The 20,896-nt window shown below is 38.2% G+C and overlaps 1 protein-coding gene across 1 annotated transcript; it reads right to left on the reverse strand.

Annotated features, from left to right (window-relative positions):
* Window positions 1-3,305: 3,305 nt before the first annotated feature.
* LOC106793077 (homeobox protein abdominal-B-like) lies at window positions 3,306-7,985 on the reverse strand. Its single transcript, XM_014759689.1, has 2 exons — window positions 6,854-7,985; window positions 3,306-3,910 (listed from the first exon to the last, which is right to left on the reverse strand). The coding sequence occupies exons 1-2, from the start codon at window positions 7,983-7,985 to the stop codon at window positions 3,402-3,404; spliced, it is 1,641 nt and encodes a 546-aa protein (XP_014615175.1). The 3' UTR covers window positions 3,306-3,401.
* Window positions 7,986-20,896: the final 12,911 nt, after the last annotated feature.

The raw sequence follows: 20,896 nt of genomic DNA on the forward strand, positions 1-20,896 counted from the left end.
GACACTCGAGAAAACGAATATACATATATGTATATATTTATATATTTGCATATATGTATATATATTTATGTATATATATATATATATATATATATATATGTGCGTGTTTGCATATATATACGTGTATACACATATATGTAATATCTATGTAACATGTGCTTAGGAAATAGTGGGCCAAGGTTGCACATTTTATACAGGACGAACGGTATTAAAACATGATTTATCGACAAATTTGTTCTTACAACATTTCTTCTCATTATTTTGAATATATGTAAATATTTATTATTAAATATATTATTTCCTTTCAATTTCAACGTTTAAACAAATTTATAATAGAATAAAAAATCAATCACGTTAGATATACTTGATTTATAGTTTGTAAAACAAAAGAACAAACACGGGAGACCTATTCGGAATAAATTTCTCTAATTTGTTTTTCTTTCTTTAAAACAAAAAAAAAAAAGGGAAAAAAGAAAATTAAAATCAAAAATAAAAATAAAAAGAAAAAAGTTATTGAAACGATTACGAACGTGACGTATTAACGTTCGTAAATTTTGAGTCGAGGTCAAGATCGTTCATCGATTTTCTCAACGTTCGTTCGAGGGAGGAAGGGAAAGAAACGTTCGTAGGACACGTAAGAGGAGAATCACGTTACGTAAAAGTCGAGCCGCTAGTCGAGTTATTACGTGCATAATCAATGCCCTCTTCCTTTTTTTCTTCCTTCTTTTTTTTTCTTTCCCACCTAATCATTCATTTTACTTTCGCCAGGTTAACACGATTCTAACATCTTCGAATTATCATCGAAATATCTAAAAAAGGAAATAAGGAAAAGTTAACAAACAAACAAACAAAAATTAAAAATTAAAACTAAAAAAGAACTATGAAAAAGGAATGAGATCGTAACGAGAAAAAGGAACTGGCGAATCAAAATGATGATATTTAAAATACCTAACGAGACTCCAAGTCCAAACGTTGGACGTTGCTAAAGTTTTTCATTTCTCTTTCAAGTCTCTTCATTTTTCTTTTTTTCGTTTTTTTCTTTTCGGCAAAGGAGCAAAGAGCGATAGAAAAAATAGAAAGAAGAAAAGAAAGAGAACATGAGAAAGAGAGAGATCGAAGTTGTAAATATTCAACGATTGCATCTATAGCTAGAACCAAACTAATATACTTCTATTATTTTGCGTTTCCTCATTAAGTACTTTATGTAAGACCAGAACAAACGAAAAAGATTTTCTCTTCTGGTAGGATTGGAGAACTCGCGTGGGCGAGTTTTCTCGCAAAAATATTGCAACTGTCTAGAAACGATCGGCCGGCCAGTGGTACCGTAATAACGCCTTCTTCTCCAACGAAGATTCAAGAGCAAAGCTAGCTGTTAGATAGCTTGGAACTTTAAGAAACGATACGCTCGATGGGGCTTCTCACTATTCGATTTCACCGTTAGTTGCCTACTTTCGATCTAAAGAAATGCATGGGTAACAACTAAAAATGTTTCTTTCTTACAAGTGTCGAACAAATCAACCACCGACATTATTCGATTCCTATTACAAATTCATTCCTTCTTATTTTCTTTGATTTATTTTTACTTTTTTTCCTCCTCCCGCTTCTTCTTCTTCTTCTTCTTCTTCCTCTTTAACGATTTTATTCCTATCTAAATTACAACGAAGAAAGATTTGAAATTTTCAAATGTAACAAATTTCAAATTGAGCACCAAATCGATCCAAATCATCAGTCGATACGTTTTTCTTCATAGGAATTTATTTCGACTTACCATCTTATTCATCCTCGACTTTCACGTTTGTCTTCTCCCCTTTAGTGTCGTTCCACTTCTAATCGCAAGAAAGGGGATGCCTAGGAGTTGATGTTCTAACACAGCACGACTTAGATTACAGCGAAAATTGCAACGATTTTAATACTAACGCTCGGACTCAACGCGTTTTGCGAATTGAAAAAAGAAGAAGAAGAAGAAGGTGAAGAAAAAAAAATAACAAAAACAAAGAGAAGAAGAATAAGAAGGCGTACGTTTCTCGATAAAAGGGGGGTGAAAATTGTATGAGACGCTAAAGAAGACGCTAATTACATTTTTACCTCGTATCTATATCCAAATATATATATAAATATATATGTATATGTATAATTGGATAAAATACTACCGATTACGGTTTGGACAGATTGCTTGGTGTCGCGCGAAGTATTTTGCCCGACGATGACGACGATCAACAACGCGTTCAACTAGAAGCTGGTCGACACTGGATATCGATATACTCGACGAAAAGTCTCCGGTGCATTTGATGCATCCGTTGTCTGCTCTTTAATTATTTTTTTCAAATTTTTTTTTATACAACAACCTTCCGCTTGCATTTAATAGATAACCGTTTTAATAATACATAATAATATTTAATAATAGTAATAATAATAATAATTAATAATTAATAATTAATAATAATAATAATAATAATAATAATAATAATAATAATAATAATTAATAATAATAATAATAATAATAATAATAATAATAATTAATAATAATAATAATAATAATAATTATTATTAATAATAATATTTATACTACTCGTATCGTATCTCTCCGTAAAATGATCAAACAGTTTATAAGACTGCTGAAAGTAATACGGAAAGACAGATATAGAGAAAAGAGAGAAAGAGAGAAGGAAAAGAGAGTCCATTGCGTCGACGCGTGCACGCGTGTACACATTTTTCGTTGTACGCGACCGGCTGTAGAAGCGAGCTAGTTGTGTACGTAATGTAGTTTCTCTGGGGCGTCGGTAGATCGAAAGAATTCAGGCGGCCAAGCCATGCGAGGTTTGATGAAGAAGCGCAGGATATTGCTGTGTTACATGTGGTAGTTGATGATGGTGATGATGATGATGGTGATGATGATGGTGCGGGGTGGTCGCGTGAGCGTGTCCATGTGGATGGACGATCGCGACGGTTCGATCGCTGGTAGAACCAGCAGCACTGGCCCCGCTTGCCGATCGGATAGGAGTCGCGGAATTTCCGTGTGTAAGTGGACTCTGCGGAATACCGGCTGTCGCCGCTGCTACCACCAAACTCGCATGGCCTCCGCCGACCCCGTGGGTTCCCGTCGACACGCCGATTCCGCTGGCATTGCTACCACTCATAACACCGGTCATTACACCAGAACCGAGACCAGAACCGAGACCCGAACCGAGACCCGAACCGAGACCCGAACCGAGACCCGAACCGAGACCCGAACCGAGACCCGAACCGAGACCCGTACCAACACCCGAACCAACACCCGAACCAACGCTAGAACCAACGCCTACGTTGGCTCCGTTGCCAATCGTTGCCGCTGTTGTTGACCCAGCGCTAGACGAGGAACCATGAGGGTAGTGGCCGAAGACGACCCCAGAGAAGGCCACGGGTCACTGATGGTGATGCTTCGTAGAACCGTTTGCATGGTGCGCCTGCGCGACCACGTGATGACTCGAGGGCGCCGCATGACCGGCACCTGGATGATGGTGACCACCGGTCGCACCTCCTCCACCGTGGTGGTTCGCATTGTTTGCGCTATTGTTATTGTTATTGTTGTTATTATTGTTATTCTGCTGTTGTTGAGTCTGGCGCTGCGTATTCTTCTTATTCTTCATACGTCGATTTTGGAACCATATCTTCACCTGCCTCTCGGTCAAATTCAATGTCCTCGCGAGTTCCCATCGTTTCTGCTTCGAGACGTACGCGTTGTATAAAAACTCTTTCTCTAACTCCAGGGTCTGATACTTTGAATACGGCTTGCGCTTCTTTCGAACCGTCATTGGACCCGTCCAGTCTAAAGGCGTCGAACCACCGCAACCAACACCTACGCCGACGCCCACGCCGACTCCTGCCAGGGAACCTGCTGGAAAAAACGAAGATGGGGAGGAACCCCACATCACTTAACACAATTAGTTTGTCAGTTATAAGACTGCTTATGTTTTTTAGATTTTTTCATTCGTTATGGATCATCTTTTAATTTAGATAGAACGATCTCAAGGTGTGTTGAAGGGAAAAAGGAATAAGATGTTTAATTAGGATTACGATTTTGACAAATATCATATTTGATTTTTTCTTAAATCACTGTTCCCAACCTTATTACATGTTTCTTCTATCGTATGGATCAAAACATAATCAATGTCAATTAAATTTACGAGCGAAAGAAATCTAGGCTCGTAAGAACAGGGCCCAAGAAGGTCAATGCTCGTTCCTGAAATGTCTCTAACGTTAGAGAGAACTCGTGTAGAGTGCGTAAATGTGAACTATATAGACAGTCGGATTTGTATGTATGGTATATGCACACGAGGGTTGTCGAAGAGTCACCAGCCGTTTTCGAAAACACGACGAAACGGTATGATATAATTGGACCGGTTGTACTATCCAAACAAAAAGCATTAGCTCTCTGCTCTGCCTCGCGGAATTATTACTAGTTTCTCTCCTTCCTTTCTCTTAGCTTTTCCTTTATCTCCTTTTCTTAGTTCAATAAGAGTCAACCTTACTAAGTAGTTCATTCAGACATTTACTCGCGCCGGTGATTCCTGTTGCTACTTACGAAAACATTGCTAAATTCATAAACCGTTTATATTGAAAAAGGAAACATTGTTCTGATGCAAACTGTAACTTACTGCAAGTAAAACTACGATTATGAAAACGTGTCAATCTAATCAGAGTTATGTAAGTTCTTTTCATGATTCAAGATTTTTCTTTCATTCAATTTATTTATTATTCTTTAAAAGTATGTGTCAATTTTGAAAATTGCATAAAATAATAACAACATTTAAAAATATTTTAATTTCAATAATTATATTCTTAATTAGAGTATTTATAGAAAATCTTATGTGACAATAAAAAGTTTTTAATAATCATTAACAAATGAGCTTCTTTTACTTTTTTTCTTTTTATTTTAATACTTGTTCGATCTATTCGAGACTTAATGAAATCATTTCGATCAATTTGAATTTAACGTTGGCTCGGATATTTCGATTAATTAGGCGTAACCCAGATGGACATAATAAAAGCCTAACAACGATCATCTTCTCGTCTCGCTACGCAATGCGGTATAATTGCTTAAGCGACAGGAATTTATTGCTCACTAAAACCGTACAAATATGCAAATTATTTAACAAAGGTCAGGATTCTCATGAATTTCGATAAGTTTAAGAGAGATGTTCATGGCTTTTCGCCATAAGAATAATAACGACCAATCGATTGTCCCAACTATGATACGCTGTTCATTTCGTCCTTAAAACATTGCGTGAACTTTCGTATTCTGCGCGCCTTTACAAATCGATACTTTATCGCATAGATGGAATTCTATCTTTATCCTTAAATAAAATATATATATATATACGTACATATAGATCATTAGAAAATATTCTGAAGTTTTTTATTGGGAGTCGTAGAAACGAACGATAAGACAATCGAAAGGAACAAAGTATTGTAGAATCGTGTTTTGCAAATAACAAAGTGCGATCGTGGGGAGAGAATATTTGAGATAAAACAATATCACCGTCCAACACTCGATCTTCTCTCGACCAGTAGAAACGTGTCCTATAGTGAATACATATGTAACGGGAAAATAACATAAGTTGAGAGAAATCGATATACTCATATCTATCAAACAACCTTATGAATAAGATATAACAGGAAGAAGTAAAGAATCTCGATCGACTCACTTAAAATATGTCAAACCGGTATGTATATATTCTATTTTTTTTTGTTTTTCCAAAAATTTACTCTCTCGCGACGTTTAATAATAAAAAATTCATTTGAAAAATAAAAACCTTACAAAATTGTTTTAAAAATTTGAAATAAGATAGAAAATATTTTCAAAGGCAAAAGATAATATCAAAAACTAAGTTATTATCGAGAAATAAGAATATTTATTTAACAAATAAAGAAAGTATCCAAGTGTTGAATTTGACGATAAATCGAATAAAAGGGAACAGTGATTTAGTTCGATAAAAAAACGCTGCAAATCCACCTGCTCGAGCTCGTTACTCGACCAAGGCTCGTCCGTTCGTATAGAAGAAAACGGAACGAAACATTACACACAGCCACATACATACACAATACATATATACGTACGCATAAAAGCGTACGTGTATGGAGTTGACGATAGGGGCCAAGTGGCGGTACTTTCTTGCCGTGAGCAGAGTGAACGGGCAAAGATAATAGCGCTGCCATCTATTGGGAGCCGTGTACACTAGACGCAGCGCTTTCCAAAGAGACTTTGTATGTGGTACGTAGAAGTATACGTATATATGTATATGTATATGATGCAGCTTGCGCGCGTACATCTTTCTCTCTCTTTCATTCAATCATTCTCTTCCTCTTTCTTTCTCTTGTTCGCTTACGCATACTATTAACTCGAGTAGCGATAACTCGCTTTATCGGGTCTCCGCGTGTACAACTTCGAAGGTAGAAGCGATTTAGTCGATAAATGAGAATCGTATATATGCGAGGTATGTATTAAGAACAGAAAAATAAATAAAATAAACTAGAAGTTCCGTGGGAATAAAATGAAATAAAATATATGAAGAAAAAAAAAGGAAAAAAGAAAGAAAGAAAAAGGTGTTAGAATGGGTTTTGTAGGTAGGATAGTTGTATTTAGGAGCATAGTTAGGAGCATGGGTAAAAGCAGGGAGCAAAGGATAAGAGGCGAGGATGGCACGGGTCTTTGGAATGGATCAGCTGATCGGAGGCGCGCGCCTGAGTTTTACGAGTTACGGCCGCCAATAAAGTCAGAGAGCCGCGGCTCGCACGTTGCAGGTTCGAGTCAAAGAGAATAAGAGAGAAAGAGAGACGAAAGAAAGACGGAAGAGGAGTCAGAGTCGATGCTTACCTGGGGGTGGATAGGGACTGGAAGTGACGGGTTCGGGTGCCCCATAGTTCCTCAGTCCACCATAGCCATCGTGAGGAAAGGCTCCTTCCGCTGCGACCATCGCGGCTGCAACTCTGCCTCGATCGTCGACCGCAGAGGGTGTTAGATATGGAACAGTCGGCTGCGAGTGTGGATGATGATGAGCCGCTGTGTCGACTGGATGATGATGCCTCGCAGTCGTGTAGGGCGCGTAGTTGCACCAGCTCTGCCCAAAACTACTCTGGTGGCAAGAGGATACGGCAGGATCGGGTGGTCCCGTGGCCGCTGCAGTGGCCGAGGAGGAACCACCGGCCGCACCGCTGGATGATCCGCTCGCGGTAGCAGCCCCTGCAGAATTGTACGGCTTGTAGTCCGGCGTGGTAGCTGCCGAGGCCACGGTCGCGGTTGCAGGCGACCAAAAGGTCACCGCAGGCCCAGCTTTCCGGTTGTCCCTCGTGGAACCGGACGTCGAGGTCGGATCGGCCGCCAGATTGTAATACGTCGGGGCGTTGTTAGCCCCGTACGTTTGATGATGATTTAACGAGTCGCTCGTCGCGGAGGAGTAATGCGTGTCCTGAGGCTGATGAGGACTGTAACTCCAACCGCCTTGCGAGCCCGCCGAGGACGAGTGCGAGTGTCGTATCACGCCCGATGCCGCGGCGCCAGCCGCTCCAACCGACGATGCCTCGACACAGGATACCTCGCCGTAGCTCGAGCCGGTTCCGCTTGCCCCGCCTGGGGTAGCCGTAAGCCTTTTCGCAGGTATATGGAGTGGTCCAGCCGCGCTGTTGCTCGCGACCGAGGAGGCGCTCGGCGAGGTCGAGCTGGCGCTTGCTGACGGTGCCGATGGTGCGGTCGTGCCTGATGATGCTGGGGCACCCGGGGAGGTCGGTGTCGTTGCTTGCTGCTGTTGCGATTGTTGTTGTTGTTGTTGTTGTTGTTGTTGTTGTTGTTGTTGATGAGAACCTCCAGTCGAGCTCTGCTGTTGTTGGAGCGATACGAGAGTCGAGGCTGTAGTTTGAACCGGCGGTGGACTGTCGTCGTAGAGGGCACCGTTCATCATGGACCACCAGGTCACCCCGGCGGAATGCCCCGCTCCGGTGGCTGTCCCCATCGGCGTGACGGAGCCAGGGTGGCCCACGCCGGAGCCGCACAGCGGCGCGGCGTGAACATTGTCGTACAGCGTCGCCGTTGAGCAAGCCACGTGATCGGTGATGGTGCAGATGGTGCCGATTTATTGCCGATGTTATAACGCCGATGTCGAGGGACGACGGCGATTCCGTGGCACCCACGCCGAGCGATTACAGGAGGAGATGACAGGTGGTAATGGTGATAGAGTGCCGGAGAAAATATCGAGTTATGGGATAGAAAGGTGGGAGGGGTCAGGGGGATATAAATGGTAGAAAGAGAATTGGGAAAGCCGACCGACCGACCGACCGACCGAGCGGGTGACGAGCGTTCAGCGTTCAGCGAGACGGTCCGTCATCGAGGAATGGACGCGCGCGACAAAGTGCGAGGATCAGCGTCGAGGATTCACCGCCGCCGGTGGTGCGAGCATAGCAAGGCGGACCAAGAGTAAATACAGAGCGCGCGTACCGATCGTAAGGAACCGCGGTCAGGAGGGGAGAGGGTGGACGGGGCAAAGGAGGATCCGTAGGGAGGGACGGAGGACGAAGGCGCGATAAATTATACGAGCCGCGTCGTCGCGTCGGCCGTTAAACGACGACGATGAGCGGAACGTTGTTGTAGAGCGGGTCGACAATGGCGGGTGACAGGGGCCACGTGCGGAACAGATCGTTGGTACAGGTGTCCACCAGGATACCCAAATTCAGCATACGTGTTCCAAATTTCGTCGTAGTGGTTTTCAAATCCACGACGATCCGGGATAGAAATGTAGGGGAAAAAAAACGACACAACACGATTTAATAAAACTCGATACTTAATGAAACTTTGACGTCTATGTACGCTCAAGGTCGTAGCTTTACGCTATGACGAGAGTCGACTAATCGAGGAGTATTCCTCGCGAATTTCACTTGGCAATCGCTGTATCGTTTCACTGCGTGAGAAACGTCACGATGGACGTTCCGCAAGCGGCGGGAACGCATTGGCCGCGTGTCGTCCCTTTTCCTCTTTCTTCAATGACGGAACTCGTCAGCAGTAGTAACGTCGTTGTCGTCGCCGTTAGTACCCTCATAACTATACTCTCTGTCCTTATCCCAAAGGAACGTCACTCCGAGCACAGTGCGCACAACCCGTCACCAAAAGAGAGGGAGAGAAAGAGATAGAAATATAGAGAAAAACGAGCGTGCAAGATAGAGTGTTTATAAAAGAGCGAAAGAGAGACAGCAATATATTCAAATGTTAAAGTAGATCTCCTTGATTCGAGGCTTTTCGAGAGGGTAAAAAAGAATCTTTTCCATGTATCGCTCCCGAATCCAGGTAGTAAAGGTATCCCGAGACAAAATTAATGCGACACCAGGGGTTCCCACATAGAGGAATAAAACCATTCGGAGATAGTTGTATGGGTGTAGCGGTTTCTTTCAAACGACAGATGTAGTAGGATCTGCTACTTTCATCGAGCTTCTCCCGAAAAGGCAACACATACACGATCGCGCATATGCACACATGGCAAGATCCCCTTTCTTGTTGTTGCCCTCGCTGAGCCGAGTCGAGCGTCAACTGAGAGCTCTGCCCGCTGCTCTGAGCTGAACGGACTTCAAGGCGACACTCACGCTATCTCGTGGAAACTTTGGATACTGACATTACGCTCTCGGACAGATTCCCTCCCTCCACTACTCCCACCGCTGTTCCCCTTCTACCAGCGAAAACTCGTATGCTCTAATCTGCCCTCTCTCTCTCTCTCTCTCTCTCGCATTCTCACTCTCTCTCTCTCTCTCTCTCTCTCTCTCTCTCTCTCACTCTTGTTTCTACCTCCCACTCTTTCTATCGTCTTTCTTCCTTTCTCTCTCGCGCCTTCCTTCTCTTTTCCCTATGTCTCCCTTCCTCCCAACCATGTTAGATACCGACAAACGCTACAGTCTTTTCTGCTCTTTCAACGGTATCGCGCTCTTTCCAAAAATCTTCTTAGCAAGACGAAAAAGAAAGACAGCTCTATGTAGCCGATGACCTGGATCGAAGCGACGAATGAACGGCAGGTGCGTCAACCGCAGCCTCGGCACGCATTCTTAACTCTCTTCTTCTTCCTCTCTTATGACAACACTAATGAGAAAAAGCTATTTGATTTATATCGCTATCGTTGATGAGCCTATCAAAGAACATACGATATATACTTGATCTTTGGATCTGTTCCAATATCTAAAAGGATTTATAGGAGATTGCTATTTCTCTTGATACACTACTCGACTATCATCGCGATTCTATTTTGTTCTTAAAGATTATTTGAAACATTTGAAGAAACGATCTTTTTCGATCTAAGATAAGATTTTCCCGCCGAACCGCATGCGTACTCGAAGAAACGACCTCGTGGATCACGCCCCGTGACGAGCACAATATACAGATTATAGTGTCCGCGTGGTGCGTTAGTATCCTACGCGATGCATGGATGACTCTGTGGCAAGGAAACGAGTGGGAGGGAGAAGACCGTATGTGAGAGAAACAGAGATAGAAAGATAGAGAGGCAAATAGAGAAAGAGAGACGGCAATACGTCATGCCAGTATTGCAGTCTAAATCTCGGTACTTTTATGGGCAGTAAAGTAAAACGGTCTGACAACAACTCTGACTGCACACACGCTTTTCGTCCGAACGGCCATCCATCCCGCGTGACACCAGATAGCGCCATGCGCGGGAACCACGCGCCGAATCGAATCGTTCATATACTACCTTTTCCGCTAATTATTTTAATGAACCCCCTTAATTGTCTTAGACGACTACAGATCTTTCACCTCGATTAATAACTCTTACAGTTTATTTAAATAAAAACAATTATATATGTATGTATGACCCATTTAGATATTTTCTACAAAACAGTGACGTCATCTACTCCCTTAAAACTTTGAAATACCTAACCTACACGCGGAAAATCGTAAGCGAAATCGTATACAAACGTGGCAACTCGGTGTAAAGACGCTTTACGAATAGGAACGCGATAAATCGTGTACGAGCCGGGTGACGCGAACCGGCCGACATTTGTTGTACGCGATCATGAATGGACTTTATAGCACTCCACCCATTTATAGGTTATATGCGTGGTTTAGTAACTATGCTCTTTAATACAACGATGTTAGTAGTATACGTACATTCTTCTTCTGTTTATTGCGAATAATTCGTCTGAGAATGAAAACGATACTTTGTAAGACTTTGAAATTTTCTTTAATAAACCTGATTTTTCGAATGAATGTATTTTTTGTTTAATACTTTTTTCTTGTTTAAGTATTTTCACTGCGATACGATCAGCGATTGCCAAAGTGTTTAAATATTTGTTTGTTCACCATTCAAATGATGTCAAGTTCATACTTGAATAATTAGGGTTGGAATTGTTTTGTTCATTCAATTTAGTATTTGTTCTACTGTTTCTTTCGCAATTTGAAAAATTCCAACCCTAATAGTCGCGGTATGAAAAAAATGTTTCATTAAATGATAATTATGAATAATTAGAATAGAATCTCACCTTGTATACCGGCCACTGTTCCGGGCTGGTACACGTGGGAAAACCTGAAATAACAGCAAACGTTAGATCGAATCGTCGATATTTCTCAATCGGCTTGAATCACATACATGAACTTGAAATATTTCCTTTTCTCAGTCTTTGCAACGAGACATTAAAGTCAATCGAATCACATTTTACGATAGATGCCGGAAGTTATCTCATCGATAAAATGTCAATGATAGTAAAGATTTGAAATGAAATTAAATAACGTCTATTTTCTTTATTTATATTCTTTCCAAAATATCTAACTAGGTGCGTGAAATTTCATATTTGCATATATATATGAAAATGTAGTTTCTCTGATTCATTGGTGTTGGGAAAGGCATATGCATAAAAAACTTTTTATTAGTCACATCCACCGAGATAAAGGTAAAGTCATGTAGAAAAGTTTTAGCTGTTCGTACTTTCGTTAAAATAATGCAATAATTTATACTATATCCATCATTTTAAAACGATCAAACATATCTACGGAACTTGAAAATAAAAATATATATAATAAATAATATTGTCAACCTGCACAGCTCGAACGGGTGAAAGGTTTCCACTGGGCCGAACACTTTGAGGCCTTTTATCTACAGGTTTAGGATGAAAAATATCAGCCTGAAACAAAAAACAATAAAATATCAATAAATGTAGGTATACAATAAATGTATCTAGACTTTCCCCAAGACTTTTCGCGACTTTTTCTTTCAAAGGTCCCTCGTAACGAATAAAGCTCGCACTCTTCGAAGCTTTTATGCCAGCTTTAGTAGTTTATATCGCGCCAGGTATAAAGTTCCATAGCTTGTACATCGGTTAATGGTAAGACAGTCTATAACTATCCACTCAATGCACTTTCAATGTTGAAAAACTTGCGCTTTAAAGTACTTACAAATTCGCTAAGTATAAGATAAATATAATATCTATAGTGCTATAAAAGTGTATCAAAACTTCGATTAATTATTAACATAATTATATTCTGTCTATACACGTTCTTAAAAATAATAATAAAATTTGTTCAACATTATTTACACGTAGGTATATTTTCAAAAAACAAGTTTATGAGAAATCCACACAAACAAGTCCACGCACACAGTTAGAGAAGGAAAGGTAGGAGTAATCCAATTTGAGAAACGAATTTCGATTTGCCCGCAAACTCAAAGTTGAAAGTGGATATGCTTCCTAGCGAAGTTTGCTGCCGTCGCCGTCGAATCTCCGGTGGTGGTGGTGAGTTTATGGCATAGCTGCGCGAGGGTTCGAGATGAAAGGAGATGGAAATGGCGGGAACGAGGTAAGGGTATAAGAAAGGTAGATGAAGAAAGTTATGCGGAAGATAGAACGGAGACAACGTTCATTCACGCTGTTGAAAACTGAAGACTGCTTTACGACGTCTCACGAAAAACGTTATGCATCTCTCTCTCTCTCTCTCTCTCTCTCTCTCTCTCTCTCCCTCTCTCTCTCTCTCTCTCTTTCTCTCTTTCTGATCTACGTGACATATCGAATATTAGATTGCTTTTTTGGGAATCTTGTAAAATATTTTCTATTTACTTTAAGTAAATTATAATTACAGGATAAAACAATATTTTTCAAAAAATAATAATACAAGAGATACATGTTAATTATTATGATTATGATGAAGAATAAAATATGAGATTTAATTGAAAAAATTCATTAATAACTTCACCTTTCTACTTATAAAATAAAAAAAAATGCGTAATTGTAAATCATTATCTAACTCTACATAAATTATAATTATCTTTCATCCTTTCTATTTCCAGTTCACCCTTTTTCATCAGTACAATCAGTAAAGAAATAGCAGTGAGCCTAGAATATTCTTCAAATTAAGAGTCTAAACTTGGTAAACAGGGCGGAAAAGTTTGTTGAACGTTGATAGGCGACGAAAAGTTAAAAAAAAAAAAAAATGAAATGAAAGAAAAAAGGAGAAAAAGAACTTTAATCCTTAGGATTGACAAAATGTTGGTTGGACGTGCCACGCGAGGGATTGAGGGTTTGAGGTTTGATAGAGGGTAACCAGAAAAAAAGAGAGAGAAAAAGATGAGAAAAGGGCGAGCTTGAAAAAACACGCGATATAGTTTATCCGTGTGTGTACAGAACAGAGGAGATTGGTCGAGGGCGTAGAACAGCCGGACACGAGAAAGCTCTTGCTTTTCAGCCATCTCTTTCGTCGCGAAGGGGTGTCTAACTCACACACGCTCCTATTCATATACAGGGTGTACTTTAGTGACCTCACAAGGTTTACTCCTTTTTACGTCGAACCAATGAGAAAGCAACGATCTTTCATCTCGTCACAAACACTTATGGGTTCTTGAAAATTATAGTACTGTTGACATGGTCGAAGTAATTTGATACTATTTTTTACTAAATAGGATTTTTGAAGTTTCCGAACAATGAACTATTGTCCCTGACGCGATAATCGATTTTATTTATTCCCCGAGATATGAAGACAAATATTGAAGAAAAATTATAGTTTCATATGATTTTTTTTTGACAGAGATTTCTTTTTTTTTAAAAGTCGATGAAATATTTGTATATTTTAATACAAGTGTGTTTATAATTTATGTTTCTAGTGTATTTATATTTTGGATTTAATGTAACTTATTGAATTTTAGAAAGATCTATATTTTTCTTTTATTTGATAAATTTGCATTCAGGACACTCTGTATGTATATCAAGTGACACATACGAGCTATATCTATGGAACATTTCGAAGGTCTGCCATTTATTTGTCATTTACACGTCTCGCTTCTCTACCGGTAAAGCACTTGGCGCGTAATTAAATCCCGTAATTAATTCGGGTATAGGTACACTCTCACGATAGTCAGACAGGATTTCTATGTCGAATTTGGTGTTATTACTCATCAACGAATGGAAAGTCACATAGCCTATCGTTGCTAACGAAACTTATATACATAATCCATATATTATATATTGCAGTAAATATACAAGCATACATATACATTTGAAATCAATAGGAATATACGTGAAATAGAAATATATGTGAAACATCAACATCATATCATATAGCAACGTAATAGAACTCGCGGTAATCGAAGTACGTCACTCCTACGAATAAAATTGTAAAAGAAGATACACGATACTTAACCTTGACCCCTTACGCCACCCCCCTCTGATCGTTGATTTTTATTACTCTCGAGTGACTTTAACGGACGCTTTCGATAAGCTCTGTAATGGATCGATATTTATCGCCTCCTTATCCCGCAGGGGATGTTTATATGGAGCATAAGGATTTTCAGTGAGTAACACGCGTCTCAAGGCTCGCGATCTAGAACAACGATAGAGGACTTTACGAAACTAGATATTTTCTTTTTTCGAAAATAATCGAATATCAATATAATTGTACATTAGGTTGTCCCAACAATTTATTTCGTTCACATGAACAATATGTTGTATTTTATTTATATTATTTTATTGAGTAATATACGACTCTTTTATCTTACTATCTATTATTTCATCATCATAAACTAGCAAACACAATATTCTTGTAGTATTGTTCTAAACTGGTTTTGAATGAATTTTTAGTAGTTGTGCATCCAAGAATTTTATAATTTTACTTTTATTACGCGTACTTTATATCGCGTACGAGGTCGCGATTTATACATTGAGAAACACTGATCTACAGTATAGAAAAAAATAATAATAGCGCAGAACGCGAATATATAATTAATTAAAATAAGAAAATAAAAAATATTGTTCATTTAAAATTAATTATGAAAAAACATAAAAGTTTTTGGATGACTTTTATATATATACATAAATAATTGACGTCACGTTTAATTTATTAAATATATCAACTGAATTCATTTCGTTAAAATATATTCCTCTCTTTTATACAGCTAAATTGGAAGAATAAAAGTTTTCTTAATTGAAATCTCTCATTTCTTTCTCCCCTCTTTTATTTCTTATCTTTATCAAGGCATCACGTATATACGTATTTTCTATCCCTTCAGCAAGAAGACTGCAACCGACTACGAGAATGAAGTTCTACTTTCTTCAATCTCTACTTCATTATCTCCACTGGCGTTCTTTATCTCTCTTCATTTCCAGTCTAAAGTTTAAATGAGATTTCGTTGAGAATTCTTCATGTATCTACGACCACTCTCATTCGCGAACTTAAACTCTTCAATAAGAAATGTTAAAAAAAAAATTATAAAATTAAAAAAAAAAACAAGAAGTAGTAAAAATAAAGCGTATAAATCTCTAAACAATTATTTATTTAAAATCGTCCAATTATTCGACGTAAAAAAAAAGTACATCCTTTTCGTTTTATTGGGGGGATGCATCGATCGAAACATATCGAAGCGTTACGAATATAGGGGATACTAGAGTTAGAAAGAAAGAGAGAGAGAGAGAGAGAGAGAGAGAGAGAGAGAGAGATAAAGAAAGATCAAATCCTATAACACACGATACGTGACGCGTGCCATTTTTAGCAAAGCGTCGAGACGCCTTTCGGCTATAGAGAGTTTGCACCGCGACGCCCTCTCGTTTCGGAGGCAGACGTTATGGTAGAGTAGCCAATCGGCTTTCACGATTCTCCCAGGCACCTCCAATATGGCTGGCCATTGCTTTCGCGCGATGCTACGAGTGTAAGGGAGAAAGAGAAAGAGAGACGACGATATATATGTTCTACTGCTTCTATAATACTATCACAACCACACCAATAGAAATTCTCTCATTGACAGAACGCTTCTGCTATGATCCTTTCTTGCCTCATTAATGTTCTTCATTAAACCAATCCCGACAAGCTTCATAACTCCGGTTGTTGATCCTTAACTCTAATTTGTTTAAAATAGTTATATGAGATTGAGTTTAATGGCAATCTTAACAAATTTCTTTTCAAAGTGTGCCTGGTTCTATAATATATTTTCGATTTTACCTACTCTCTTTTTTTTTTTTTTTTGACACGAACGTACTATTTTTTGATTGTGTACTTCTCTAACTGTGAAGTTGCGAAAAGAGAAATTAGTAAACAATGTGGCAGGATCCATAGAATGTAATTTTTCTTTTTCTTATTTTAGAATGAAAATAAAAATAGAAAATGCGGACAAAATAGAAAGAATACGAAGAAAAGATATATGAAAAAACAGTAAGGATAAATAGGTATCAGTAATGATAATTAAATTATAAAAGTAAGAAGAAAATCGAATATGTTTTACCATTGGTCTGGATCAGTAAGCGGATCTCCCGTTAAAAAAGAAAATAATACTAACAATACCCATAATAAAACCATTTCCAATCCTAAAGGCGTTTTTCTGAGTTATTCTTTTTTTCTTCTTTTTCTTCATTTTTTATCTTTTTTTCGGTTGTAACTTCTAGTTTGTATTCTGCATCGTATCCGACGTTCCCCAACGTAGTGTTGTATATGTAGGCAATATAAAGTCATAGTCCTTAAGAGGGAAAGAGAAAGTAAGAGGAACAAAGTAAACGTTCGGGGTGTAGCATGGTGGTAAAGGTATAGGCTGCTTTGAAGGAATAGAAGAAAGCTTAAGAGGGTTTCAACAATTTCAAGGTAGTGGTGAGTTTGAACGTGAGTATATGACGGTATTGAGTCAAGGATGGCTAGACCGTTTCGTGTTCCAGGGGTTGCGTTGTCATGGGAACCGTCCTCATCAGGCAAAGTCTCTCAGGATCTTTCTTTACTTTTCTTTCTCTCTCTTTCTCCCTTCCATCGTCTCCAATCTTGTTTTTTCTTTCTCGCCTCGTCTTCTGCCTTAAGAATTTGTAATAATATTTTTTTAACGGATACCAACCGTTAAGTTCTCTCCTTTCTTTCATTTCATACAATTTTTTTTCGCTATACATGTTTGTTCTCATAATAGGTAAGAAGAAAATCTTATAAATAATTTAATCTTATATACTCGTATAATATGATTAACATTTAATCAACCCATTTGTTACAAGCAAATTTTACTTATTTAATTGTAATACAAATTTTTTCTAACCGTCTTTAAGACATTCTCGATATATTTCTAATTTCAATAAAATATTTATATATGATAATTTATTAATTATTTACATGTTCATTTATTATGTATCAAAGTATATATATATACCGTATAGTACATATTGTTATACACTAAAGTATTTTTTCTCTCTCTTTCTCTCTTCTTGTTCTTTCTCATATTCTTCTACATCTTCCACTCGATCTGCCACTACTCGCAACGCTCTATAAATAATTCAAGCAAAATAATATGATCGCGTCGTCGGCGTCGGAGCTCTTTCAGAATTCAGTCTCAGTTTTCGCCGGCTCACGTAAACACACGTTTGCCTCTGAGATACCGCACGCAAAATTCACGCAGACATGCGTATATGTTATACGTCTCTTCTATGTATGCGAAAAAAACAGCTAAACTCTTTCTTTCCCCTAACGGAAGCTCCCATCTTCGAATAAGCACACATTTTTTTATTTTTTTTTTGCTTTCTTATTTCTTTTTATTCCTTAACCCTATCTCTCTCTCTCTCTCTCTCTCTCTCTCTCTTATTCTCGCTTTTTTTAACAAAAGAAAAAAACAAACGTTAAGAAAATGTAGAATGACAGGACGGTTACGCAACTTTTAAAATTGTACTTTAAATTTTGTGTGAACAATAATAAATATTAATACTTTGAGTGTGCTAAATATGTACTCTTGAACAAATCGTTTCGTACAGACGGAATATTCCGTTTATTGATTATATACTAAATAATATCATAATAATTACTCTCAAGAATTTTTGTCGAACATACACAATGACATTATTTGCATTCACATCGAAAAATGCACGTATCCCATCATAGTTAATGCTGAAAATTTTTACCAAACGAATATATGCGTTGATAGGACTGAAAGGATTAAAAATATCTATTATCGAAATAAGAAAATGAAACTTTTGTGAAGATAAACCATCTAATACTTTCCTATTTTCTCAATCATTGGAAGGATGAGTATAAACGAAAGGAAGAGACGAATGTAAACCACCGAGTATAGGTTGTTACTCTATGGAAAGACTACAGACATCTGCATAAACAAGCTGGTATCGTACACATAATAACAATATACATAAATATACACCCGGTCAAATGCACATGCGTTTGCATAGATAGGATACCAGATCCAAGAATCGCTAAAGGAGAACCGCGAAGTATGAATTATATATAAGAGAGACAAAAGAAATAGAGAAAAAAAGAAAAAAGAAAAGAAAGGAAGAGTGTATGTCTCTCTCGAGAGATTCTGATTTTTAACGATCTAATATACCTATACGTATGTACATACGTTCGAATGTTCCAAGACAATACCTCAGAGTTAATCCCTTTTTTTAGACCGTTGAAAGACCACCTTCGTAATAGCTTCATAAATATAAATTGTTTGCAACGAAGCCGATGCGTTTCACGGAACTCGCTCTTGGCTTCTCGCGACTGGCAGCTTTCCAAGGAACTTTCGAAATCTCCTTCGTCGTTCCCTTTTTCTATTCCTTATCCTCTTTATTCGTTCTTCTCATTTTTCTTCTCCAGATCGAATTTTTCGAATAATACGTATGTATATACAGGATGAGTCGTAAGGGGAAAGCCCCAAACTCTAGTAATGGTATTTTACGCGTATAAAATAATTTATCCGATATTTATTTATTTTTTTAAACGCGAATCGAATAGAAAAACAACGGGAGCCTTCATTTAAAAATATACCTAACAATGATTAGAGCAATGTGTTATTTATTTATTTTACAACTTGAAAACAAATACAAACCAGATAACAACATTTGAGTTTTTAAAGAATTATATTTACTCACTCTGTATATACATAAGTAATTGCTTAAGTATAAGAAAAGATCAAAAAAGAGAAAGAAGTTAGTACGATTGGAAACGTATGCAAGCGTGTTGTGTGTATGTGTTTGCGTGTGCATCGCGTCAGCTGTAACCTAAATTTTTCGGGTGAAATTGACTAACCTAATCTTGTTCGACGACCATTGATTTTTTTTTTATTTCCCTTTTTTGTTTTTTTTTCCCCTTGCCAAAGAGAAAGTTATGTTAGAAAAAAATCCCGAAGGAAAATATAACGCTTAAATCCCTGCTAGCGTTTATTCGGTTCGCATCCTTTCGTGAGTTCGCTTCGTCTTTAACGTTTTGATATTTATTAATAAATGTAACGTGAAACGAGAAGATTTAGTTTCCATCGAGATAATATGCTTGGAAAACGTGAGATGATTCGATTCTAAGCGACGGTGATAAATTTACTAGTGTAACTACGTTTGTCGACTTTTTGTCGTCGTTAATTTAAGCGAGGATAATCAGCGACGCAAAAAGTGTACTTGCACTGAGACGTGTGGAATCGACGATGAAGGGAAAAAGAGAAGGTTTATTTATTACAGCAGTGTTGAATTTAAAATGAAGATTTCTTGTCATTTCTGTAATAATAATTTGACTTAAATAGCATATTTAGTAAATCAAATACTAACAAGGATAAAATAATAAACACTTAGCAATAAAAACAAAAACCATAAAAATAGTAAAATAATAAGAAATTATATTCGCAATGAAATCAAATCTTATGAACGTTATAATTAAAATAATAACGAAAAGAAAAAGTATAAATATACCTAGACAAGTATAACCGACAAATAATTAATAAAAAAGAAAGACATTTAAAATAGAAAATAAAAATAGAAAGATAGAAGCAGATTAACGTTAACATAAGACAAGAAACGAATAAAACAGATGAAATTATTTTGATCGTGTTTCGCGTTCACCTGTCAATGAAGAAAGTTAAATGACTATATCGTTAGATAGACGCGATTCGACATAAAATCATAATGATCGGCCAGAATCGGTGGTCTATAAAAACGGTTACAGTGTTCTTCTACCGACGCGTATGATGAAAGAGATCCGTGACGAGCTGGCACGAGCCCTCTCCGCGACGACGTGCAGCTGTGAGAATTATTCTCTCTTTCTTTCTTTCGCGTGCGCGCGAGCAAACTCTTCTGCACCTACAACCGTGCACTTGTTGTAAGCATCGACGGACAGTGCTCTCGCGCGCGCCAACGCGACCATAAAATGATCGTAAAAAGTTAATTTTACGAGAGGCATAATATATTTGCCACCACCACCACCACCACCACCACCACCACCATCACCATCGGTATCTCGAGCGAGTAACGCTCCCGACTCGCGAATGAACATTTTTTAAACGAACGTCGATTTTGAGCTACCGTCTCGTTAACTCTACTACAATCATCGGTATCAATTGATTCATATCTATTTTATCCCTAATCTCAAAAGATACGAAATTCTACGAAAATCTCACTGATATCTTTTTACGCACGTTGAACGATGGTCACAGGTTATTGCGGGATACCTTTTTTTTGCTTA

This window comes from Polistes canadensis, unplaced genomic scaffold, assembly GCF_001313835.1.
Source record: "Polistes canadensis isolate GaletaPanama2010 unplaced genomic scaffold, ASM131383v1 scaffold_11, whole genome shotgun sequence".
NCBI classification, from domain to species: domain Eukaryota; kingdom Metazoa; phylum Arthropoda; class Insecta; order Hymenoptera; family Vespidae; genus Polistes; species Polistes canadensis.

Excerpts from the sequence above, each read along its gene's own strand:
- LOC106793077 (XM_014759689.1), bottom strand. The coding sequence starts at position 7,985 with ATGGGGACAGCCACCGGAGCGGGGCATTCCGCCGGGGTGACCTGGTGG. Across the intron at positions 3,911-6,853 it reads CAGTCCCTATCCACCCCCAG|TGATGTGGGGTTCCTCCCCA; the intron begins GTAAGCATCGAC and ends AATTGTGTTAAG.